The 9,432-nt window shown below is 51.0% G+C and overlaps 4 protein-coding genes across 4 annotated transcripts; 2 read left to right on the forward strand and 2 right to left on the reverse strand.

Moving 5' to 3' along the window:
- Positions 1-1,638: 1,638 nt before the first annotated feature.
- CAOG_02619 (hypothetical protein) lies at positions 1,639-4,101 on the reverse strand (the record flags this gene model as incomplete). Its single annotated transcript, XM_004349319.1, has 1 exon — positions 1,639-4,101. The coding sequence occupies one exon, from the start codon at positions 4,099-4,101 to the stop codon at positions 1,639-1,641; it is 2,463 nt and encodes an 820-aa protein (XP_004349369.1).
- A 700-nt stretch (positions 4,102-4,801) lies between these two features.
- Positions 4,802-5,758, forward strand: CAOG_02620 (hypothetical protein). The gene is made up of 4 exons (XM_004349320.2): positions 4,802-4,983; positions 5,145-5,256; positions 5,353-5,416; positions 5,545-5,758. The coding sequence occupies exons 1-4, from the start codon at positions 4,846-4,848 to the stop codon at positions 5,675-5,677; spliced, it is 447 nt and encodes a 148-aa protein (XP_004349370.1). The 5' UTR covers positions 4,802-4,845; the 3' UTR covers positions 5,678-5,758.
- Positions 5,716-7,152, reverse strand: CAOG_02621 (calcium-binding protein p22). Its single transcript, XM_004349321.2, has 4 exons — positions 7,064-7,152; positions 6,307-6,543; positions 5,967-6,154; positions 5,716-5,857 (listed from the first exon to the last, which is right to left on the reverse strand). Exons 1-4 carry the CDS (start codon positions 7,125-7,127, stop codon positions 5,810-5,812), a joined length of 537 nt encoding a protein of 178 aa, XP_004349371.2. The 5' UTR covers positions 7,128-7,152; the 3' UTR covers positions 5,716-5,809.
- An 840-nt stretch (positions 7,153-7,992) lies between these two features.
- CAOG_02622 (hypothetical protein) lies at positions 7,993-8,949 on the forward strand. The gene has a single exon (XM_004349322.2). It carries the CDS (start codon positions 7,997-7,999, stop codon positions 8,855-8,857), a length of 861 nt encoding a protein of 286 aa, XP_004349372.1. The 5' UTR covers positions 7,993-7,996; the 3' UTR covers positions 8,858-8,949.
- The last annotated feature ends 483 nt before the right edge of the window (positions 8,950-9,432 follow it).

The following is a 9,432-nucleotide window of genomic DNA, read 5'->3' on the forward strand; positions in this document are numbered from 1 at the left end:
CGACCAGAACGCTCAAATCAGCAATCAAAAAAAGCAAAATATAAAAAAATAAAATAAAAATAAAAAACCGAAACGTTGCTTATTCTTTTTGGTTGTTGTGATGATCGAGGAGGAGAGGCGCCTGGCACGGCATGGCAATGCGATGGAGACAGTGGCAGAGAGGAAGCGCGCGAGAAAGCTCAGAGAGCGTGGAATATGACAGCCAGACCGGCAGAGGAAAAACCAGCAGACAGCACGACCAGAAAAAAACAAAAAAAAAAAGTTGGACGATTTTCTCTACTCCTGCGAATCACGTCGTCCTCTCGCTCCCTCGCGTAGCTGAAGCAGGCGCATGGAAGGCTCTTGGAAACACAAAGCAGTTGCTGTGCGCTAGGGAAGACGGAAGGTGGACAGCGAGATCCCAGTCTCAAGCCATTCAGCAAGCCAAGCAGAAGGAACCAACCAAAAAAAAAAAAAAAAAAAAAAGCAACAACAACCAAGCTGCTGAACCAGGGCACGTTGCAGGAGCGCGTCGAGGGGCAGGCGTTGGCGAGCGGATCTTCAAGCCATGAGCATTGGCATCAAGCGACGCCAACCACCCACAGAGCTCGGGCGAGGCAGCAACGAGGAGCACCCGTTTTCCCAGGTTGCTCGCACCCACTCAGTCACAACAGCAACAACAATCGCAAAACCAATCGAGCGGATAGGCTGCGACGGGGAAGACACGCAGAGAGCCGGGTGCACACGCTCTGCTAGTGAGAGGGTCTCAACGAGAAGGCTGAACGCTCTTGAACACGCACGGCTGCTGCTGTGACGATTCGTAAGAGCAGGACGCGCGCGCGCACGAGAAAAAGAAAAAAAAAAAGGAAAAAAAAAATCGACGAAAAACACGCAAGAAGGGAGACAGACAGTGCAGGCCAGCCGACAGCGACGAGCTCGACAAAGACAATAGCAGAGTGGGGGATGCGATAGGGGGTGGGATCCGGGATGGAGATGGGGCGAGATGGAGGCCAAAGTTACCACCAAAAAGAAGCGACAAAAAGCCAAAAAAGCAAAAAAAAAAAAAAAAACGAAAACAATAAAAAAAGGACTGGATGTTGGAATGGGAAATTGAGACGATTATGCCGCTTGGTTACAACAAGGAACGAGCGATGCAGTGTCGCACATCTGCAAGACTCCTGGTCTGGGAAGTGATTGCCGTGAGCATTGCTCACAATCAACCCATCGGCAAAGAACATCATCAGCGCGGCGCTGTTGAATGGTGAGTTCATTTTGGTTGTGAAGTGCGAAGTGTCTAAGCAACAACAAACGCGAATGGTCAACCACCACCACACGCACGTAGAACACCCAACACAAGGAAACACGATAATGGAGTCTGAAAGCAGAGGCACGGGAATTCTCAACTCAAAGCGCCAGAGTGACACTGGCCCAAATTTTTTCGACCTTTTTCTCTTCTTTTTTCGACCTTAGCTTCCCCCCGAATCCCTTTTTCCTATCCCCATCCCGATCACCCCCGCCAGGTGCTTGGAATATAGTCTTGTGAAATTGCAACAACAGTGTCAAATGGCGCTGCTACGACCAGAGGTAGAGAATGGAACGTATTGACGACTAGACAAGACAGTGACGGTCGGAGTGTAACAGGCAAAGCGGCAGGCAGAATCACGGCAACACACACTCACAAGGGTCCTTGTTGCACATTGGGCACGCCAGACAACACTGCAGAACGAATTGAACCTCGAGGGGAAACTCGACGGGGGTACCAGTCAGGCGGATTGCCTGACGCAAATCAACAGCAGCAATCGCTCCGAGCTGAGGCCATCGCAAAATGGACTGTGATGTCCTTTCAAGCACAGCATCATCAAAACCAAGTGACGGAGCCAGCCGTTGCAACTGAGCGAGTGAAAATCGAGCATTGGTGGTGTACGAGACATTTCTGGCCCGCAATTGTAGAACTTCTTGGACAAGCCGGGCATTTGCTGCTCTCAAGTCTTCTTGTGGCGCCGCCGCGGGGTTCCCGGAACAAACTGCATCGACCTGGTCGATTGTGAGGAACTTGAGGTCGTCGTCCGAAACCAAGCTGTTGACGCTCGGCGCGTTTTCGTCGTTGCCTTGAAGGAGCAGGATGCAAGAAAAAGGGGCAGCGGAAGCACATGCACGATTCCACGCGTTGATTCGCTGCACCAGCTGGTCGGAGAAACGTCCTAGCGTGTACACGCAGCGCACCCATCGAGCGTCGCGGCGCACCCCGCTGCTGACCTCCTCGCGGAAGAGTGGAGCGAACGCGGCCCGGTCTGGGCGAACCGATCCACGTAAAGCGGTCCGATGGAAACTGGATCGAGTGGCACTGTCGCGAGCAGCATAGATCCAACCAGGCGTAACCGAAGCATCACCACCATTGGCTGTACCGCTCTTGCACTGAATGGCGAGTATGCTATTCGAATCATACGTTTGACCGGGAACAATGATATCGGGGCCAAAAGGTTGTGGGAGAGTATGCAACACATGGTTTGAGGCGCGGATTTCGTCGACGGTGGTCGCGGACAGTGGAGAAGCGACGGCTGTCGAGGCGGTGAGTATGATCCGGGACACGGCGCCAGGAAGAGCATACCCTCGAGGAAGGAGTTCTTTGACAGCCTCGAACATCAGAACTTCTCGAGCGCCAGCGAGCACCACTTGGCGAACAAAATGCCAAGCGACCTTCAACTCGGTCCTTTCACCAAGAGAAGTGGGAGCGCGATCGATCAGAGTAGTAAAGTCCTCACACTGCAAGGCGGCGTCGCCTTCCTCTAGAAGAGTTTGGAAAGTCAAAGGCTCAGCGCGCAAGTTGTATGAAGATTGATCAGAGCCAAAGAAGAGGACACCGACAGACAGCATGTCGGCAAGCTGAGGCGCGGTGAATGGCAGCACGCCGTTGGATAAACGAGCGCACAGATACATTTGACGAACGTTGGCTGCGATGCTTGTGGGCACGAAAGGGCTCGGTGTTTGTGTGTGCTTGCGCCAGTCAGTACGGACCCGATCGCGCACCTGAGAAGAGACCGAAGTTGCAGCCTTTCTGGCAGTCTCACGAATCATTGCGACCATCTCCTCGGTGTTGTTGGCGTTCTTCACATGATCAAGGAAGACGTCTAAGAAGGTCATGAAGAAAAAGTGCGGACGGCCTTGAAGCGGGGTAAGTGCCGCGAGACAGACATCACGTTCTTGGCTCGCATGGCTCGGAACGGGAATGCCGTCAAAGTACAGACCGAGAAAATCAAGCATGTCGCTGGGTCGCATGGCGTGGAATTCGCGCCATTTGAACAGCTGCGAGTTGAGCGGGCTGATCGAGTTACCAAGGCGAAGATCGTCGTGCAACCAGAGGTGTGTGCCGGCATACACAGCGCCAACAGCGCGCGTGGCTACTTCAGAGAGAACGAGACGGATGGCGTAGTAGAGATCAGATGGTTGCTGCTTGTTGGTGTCAGGAGAGCTTGAACTGGGTGACAGCTCGTACAATCGGTGCTTGTGCGAACCGTTCTTGAGCTCGTCCATGTGAAACCACAAACCTGGACAGATATCTTTGGCAGCATTGAGCTCGTCCATGAAGAGGATCAGTGGCGCTTGGCTGCCATCAACGCCGAGCCGAGAGATGCGTTCGCGGAGCTTGGTTTCTAAAGCGAGCATGGCCGTCTGGGTGTTGCCTGAAAAGTTTGGCGAAAGTCGCGCTGCGAGCCGCTCAGAAACTCGCGTGCTGAGTCGGTCGAGCGGAAAGCCATTTTCAAGAATTGCAACCCAGAGTCGACGCTGTTCCTCGATAGTCGCCGGCTCGCAAGCTTCATCGGCCTCGATCAAGATATCGTAGTAGCTGCATACAAACTCGCGGACGAGATCAAGAGCAAGCTTGGCGGTGGGGATGTCGCATGCCGCCGCGCCATCCTGCCTGACACGCTCGATCAGACGAGTGTGCAATGATACCAGCTCATCGCGCAACTTGCTAACAGGTGGGAGAAGTGCGCCTACGCGAGTATCGGCAAGGCGGATGTAGACAACATGAGCCTGATTGGTGAGGGCTGGCGAGAAGGCCATCTTGGTTTTGCCGGCGCCCGACGTGTCGACGCAACCAAAAACGCGAGACTTCGTCATGTTGGTCATCGTGTGGTTGATAGCTGTCAGAACAGTCTCGCAGAAAGTTCGGGAAGGTGCACCGAGAGAGTCGAACGAGCAAAGAAAGGAAAACCCTTTCAAGCCAGGGTGAAAGGCCTTCTTGAGTAGAGGCCCATACAGTGAGCGCTGCCGATCCAAAGTCGAGCCCTCCAACATCCCCTTGTAGGTTTTGCGACATTGAGCTTGAAACTCCTCGCGGGAAACGGCTGAAAGGGAAGAACCAAAAAATCAATCAGAACAATATTTCGTCATACTGCTGAGAAAAGTCAAACTCCTCGCGCTCTTTTGACACCCAGTGCCCATTGCCGATAGTGCTATTCGTGTTCGTTGGTCATTCAATCCTCTAGAAGTGTGGGCGGCGGGGAGGCAAGATCAAAGTGTCATGAAAAGAAGAAGAAGAGAGAGAAAAAAAAAAAGGCGCGAAATCCATTCATACCCATGGTTCTTGGCGTTGTCCTGTTCCCAAAAAAGGACCTCTGCAAGCTCGGCTTCCCGAGAAATTTCGTAATACTAAACACGGAACGACGAGTGCATGCTGCATGCATGCGTTTTCTGATGGGATTACTGTATCAGTACCAGATTTCGCACTGTTTTCGGGACACCTCCCCTTCCTCCGCCCCCGCCAATCAAAGAGAATTTAGGATTTGTTTGAAGCTTGTGTTCTCAGTCAAACAGTTCACGAGATTGATCGACTTCAGTCTTACATCCACAACCAGAGCCAAAATGTCCAGTGCTGATGCAAAGCCACCTGCAACGCCGTCGCCGCAGCAGCAGCAGCAGCAGCCTGCTCCTGCAGCAGAAGCAACGCCTGGCTCGTCACGAACCGATCTGAGTCCTGCACTGGGCCAGATGGGACCCACGGTACATTTTGCTTTGGTGGCTGCATTGTCGCTCGTTCGTTGCTCGTTGCACATCTCACTTCCCCCCCCCCCGCGCGTGTTTCCATGCTCGAGGACGCTCTTTTTGTTTTTTGATCTGCATCTTCATCTGACCACATGGAATCAACTCTTGCCCTTGTGCAGCCGCCCTTCTGGACGCAAGAGTACTGGGTTCGCGTCCCATGCGCGCGCCAGTCGGCGTTGACTGGTCTCGCTGCCATGATCACCGTGTGCGCCGTGCAGACAGTCCGCACCCGTAAGTCTGAGGACTAAGCGGCATTGTCTACTCGTCCTTGTTGTTCTAGAATTCGAGTCGAAATGTCCAATCACTGACCCATTTGCTGTCACATAGGCGATGCTAACAAAGCGCTCACGCAAGCAGCCTGGTCGTGGTTTGGTGCTGGCATGATTTCATGGTAAAGATCTCGGCCAGATGTAGCCTTGCATTGGCTGTGATTCAGGCTACCTGTTGACGAGACTGGAACCCCGTCATTCAATAATTCTCATCGCTGTCTGCCTGCCTTGACTTTATCTCCTCGCGCAGGTGGGTTTGCCGATACAATTACCGCACCAATATCATTCAATTACGACGCTCTGTGGAGCTGTACCGGGAGGGCGTCCGGGAAAAGGAGGAACACGCTTCGACAGACTCGCCAACGACTGAGCGAAGCAGCTAGTCATTTGTTTTGACTCTTGTACGACACCGTACAGTGTAGAATTCCAAAAAAACTGTATTACACATTTTAAAGCCGCAACGACCAGCAAGATGGATTGCTTTGGTTGGAGACACCGAGTCGGTCCCAGTCCCACTAGAACGCAATGCTCAGCTTTGAGGCCATGTCGGTCGTTTTCAATACCTAACACAATGTCACAGCGTGTCAGTGCGCATCGAGGACGGGCAACAGTCGATGACAAGGCAGGACAAACAACGAAACAAACTAACGAGCAAAAATTTGTGTGACCCACCTCTGCAAACTCTGGGAAGGACAGCTTGCCGTCGTGGTCAATTGTATCAGCTTCTTGAATAGTGCTGTCAATGATCTGACGGAGTTGGTCTTCGCTCACATGCACGCCAACGAGCATCTTGAGGACTTCATGCAAGTCTGCTGGAGAAACAAAACCATCATTATCCACATCATACAGACGGAAGGCGACTGTTTTTTTGGGGTAGGGTTAGTGTTGTGGTTGTTGTTGTTAGAGAAGTGATGCGCATCAAGCCAGTGAGTGTGCGAGCGTGAACAACAACAACAACAACAAAAAAAAAACACGCAAAAAAAAACCACCGCTCGAACAAAATGACACGTACAGCGAACTTTGTCTTCTCGTGATCGGTCTGCTTGAAAGACAGACAGGACACGCAAAAATTGCCCAAAGTTGACCATGTCTGCCTTTTCAATGTCAAACACTGCAATAATTCGCGGGGCGAGCGGGTTCATGGCGAGCTCGGGAATGGCAAGAAACTCGTCGCTGTTGAGCGTGCCCGTGTTGTCCTTGTCCAGATTCTTGAATCGGTGATACAACCGCTTGATTTGATTTGGTGTGACTGGTAGCATGTCAAGCAAGGACAAGTAAGTTGAGTGGTGGTTGCATTGAGCAATGAATGAGTGGTGCATGAACGTGAGTGACTGTTGCGCTAACTCTTCGAGTTGGCACATGCCCAAGTCCTTCCTTTTCTATTAGTTGCCATCGACCACCAAGTGATTGGGACTGCGGCAGGGATGGCGCAGAGACGACCAAGTGGCGAGCTTCCCAGCCATTACCATTGCGAACCCTCGTCCAAACCAGCCTCCCTCTCCCACCCACCCACAGGTCAACGTGCCATCTGGCCTCATCTATTTGACACTCCCTCTTCACTATTGAACGTTGCGTTGCTCGAGGCGAAGGCGAGCGACCCAGCGCGCTGGTAAATGCCAGCTCACTCTGCCGTCAGCACGAATCCAATGCGAAACCCCTTCTGACTCTATTGTCGCACTGTCCGTTGGCAGCTTGCAATGGTCATGGCAACAATGTCGACTATAAGAGGAGGGTGACGGCGCGACGGTGTGTGTGAAAGAGGCGCATACAGCCAGTCGTCTCCTGCAGCTCAGACAGCTCTTCAGGGGACAGCGTCGATGGCTTGGCTCCCATTGTGACTACGAAGAAATGAATTTGCAAGACTGGTGAAAGCAGGAAGGACAGGGGTTTTTTGTCATGGGTAAATTCAATGACCTTTGTTCGTGCAAAGTGAAAAGAAGAACGAAAGAAAGGACCTCGAATGCACTGGATGGGGTTGTGCGCATGCCAGAAGGATCAACTCCCAAAGGAGCTGCAGTGAAAGCTCAAGCATTGAATCGTGTTGTTGGGTGTCGCTTCCCTTCCAGACAAGACAGTCTGAAAGAAGGTTTGCCGAAAAATCAAAGAAGCCATTGCAGCAGCGACACACTGTTACGAACTAGGCTCAGCCTAGTTAGGCTTCCCCTCATTCTTCACTATATTCTTAGTACACGATACTTCCGCATTCTATTCTAGCATACTTTAGTAGTGATACGGGTTATGTTCCGGGTAAGGTCGTAACACACACGCTCCCGCAACCACCAGCAGCAGCAAAAGAACCATGTCTCACCTTACATACACTGTCTCAGTAAATATCCAAGTCAACCTTCTTTCCGGCCTCGTGCTAGCGAGGCCTGGGCCCGGATTGGTTCCGAAATAATCGATTTGGTCAATAATGTCTCACACTTTTAACAATTTATCGATACTCTTTCTCACTAATTTAACAGCGTTTGAACATAGTTTTTCCCGACGGCTTACAAATCCTTGTTCCCACAAGTTACCAATAATTTATTCACTTTAGTTAGAATTGTCCAATATTTTTCCTACCCTTTAAAAAGGTAATTTATTCATAATTGTCGGCCACTGATCAGTGTGCAAAGCGAGACTATGAGTATGTCAGATTTAGGCATAGTCTCACTCTATCATTCTTTTTTTTTTTTTTTTTTTTTTTTTTTTTTTTCCCGATGATTGGCTTGTTTCCCAACCGTCACACACGCGGCCAAGAGGACGAGAAGGACGTCGATGAGAACGACGAGAACCAGAATGATGATGATGACGACGACGACGAGAATGACGACGACGACGACGAAGTCAAACGCATTAGATCGAGAATTCGAAACCACATGGCTTCTGATCGAAAATCCAACCTTTTGTCCTCTCCAGGGGAGGACTGGGTCTTCATGTGCCCAGAATACATTTTGGACCTCGCTAAGACAAATGTCAATTGTCCCTACTGCACCCGACGCATCAAGCCAGCTAACGTTTCACTCGATCGTGTAAACAACAAGCTGGGTCATGTTCCTACGAATCTCGTTCTCTGCTGCGGCCCATGCAACATCGCTCGCTCTGACTTCTTTTCCGTCACCGAATTTATGGCTGTTTGCGCCCTGGTTCTTGCAATGCGGACCGAGCCGAAGGCGTCTTCCCATTCTATCGCTGTCAAGGAGCCTCCTCAAGTGCTGTCCAAATTGCCAAAGCTCCAATCGTATGAAGCGATCAAAAAAGCCAAAATAGCTGAAAGAAGCGATAAGATTCGTTTTGGCTTGATGAAAAAGCTGGTCATTGACAGGACGTGTCGAAAACAAGAAGTTCTCGACATAGCTAAGACTTGTGTCGAAGAGTTTGCTTTCGATGAAGATTGGATTGAAACATCCTTCAAGATGGGTACGGGACACAAGGAAGTAGTCGCAGATTGTGTTGCGGCGTGGGCACATTCGATAGAATTCGACAAGATTCAATATGAGTTATATCGCTTGCGTATTAGTGAGAGTGAAGATGATGAGTTACATCGCTTGCATGTTAGTGAGAGTGAGGATGATGAATAAGTGCGGCAAATTGCCAATGGATCAGTGTATTAAAAGTCGACATCCTATGGTCCAAATCTTTCCGCTGACCCCATGAATATAGCACATGAGCCTTAACGATCTTCAACAAATTCTTGACGACTTCGAGAGGACACTCCTTCTACGGGACATAATGCATTTCCAGTCATTTAGACGTCTATATTTCTGCTTCCCCTGATCTAAGAGACACGATCGATACGTGGCTCTGAGTCTTGTTCTGCTACCCCCTCCTTGCGGATATCCACTAAATAGCATCTGATGAACCCATTGGGCACACCGGGCGGAGTCGTCAGTCCGCGGAACGAGCGGGCCTTCGACCTGCTGCGGGAGGCTAGACAGGCCAAGGACGCCGACTCTCCTCGCTTTTTCAAGGCCGCCGTGCTGAAAACCTACTTTACACCATGTGCTGACATCAGTGGACCAGGTGGCGCGGGAGCCAAGGAGACGAAACCGTCTATCAGGCAGCTGGCGGCGATTTTCGACGTTCCGCGATCTACTGTCGGCAAATGGATCGCGCATCACCGCCATCAAGCCGATCTCTTCGCCCGTTCTACCCT

The sequence above is a fragment of the Capsaspora owczarzaki genome, assembly GCF_000151315.2.
Source record: "Capsaspora owczarzaki ATCC 30864 unplaced genomic scaffold supercont2.3, whole genome shotgun sequence".
Lineage (NCBI taxonomy): Eukaryota > Filasterea > Ministeriida > Capsasporidae > Capsaspora > Capsaspora owczarzaki.

What these genes read in the sequence shown, in the direction of transcription:
- CAOG_02620 (XM_004349320.2), top strand. Translation starts at nt 4,846, where the DNA reads ATGTCCAGTGCTGATGCAAAGCCACCTGCAACGCCGTCGCCGCAGCAG. An exon ending in CGTGCAGACAGTCCGCACCC is followed by an intron (nt 5,257 to 5,352) that starts GTAAGTCTGAGG and finishes GCTGTCACATAG; the next exon opens with GCGATGCTAACAAAGCGCTC. An exon ending in GGTGCTGGCATGATTTCATG is followed by an intron (nt 5,417 to 5,544) that starts GTAAAGATCTCG and finishes CTCCTCGCGCAG; the next exon opens with GTGGGTTTGCCGATACAATT.
- CAOG_02621 (XM_004349321.2), bottom strand. Translation starts at nt 7,127, where the DNA reads ATGGGAGCCAAGCCATCGACGCTGTCCCCTGAAGAGCTGTCTGAGCTG. An exon ending in GCTGCAGGAGACGACTGGCT is followed by an intron (nt 6,544 to 7,063) that starts GTATGCGCCTCT and finishes ACATGCTACCAG; the next exon opens with TCACACCAAATCAAATCAAG. An exon ending in CCTTCCCAGAGTTTGCAGAG is followed by an intron (nt 5,858 to 5,966) that starts GTGGGTCACACA and finishes ACATTGTGTTAG; the next exon opens with GTATTGAAAACGACCGACAT.
- CAOG_02622 (XM_004349322.2), top strand. Translation starts at nt 7,997, where the DNA reads ATGATTGGCTTGTTTCCCAACCGTCACACACGCGGCCAAGAGGACGAG.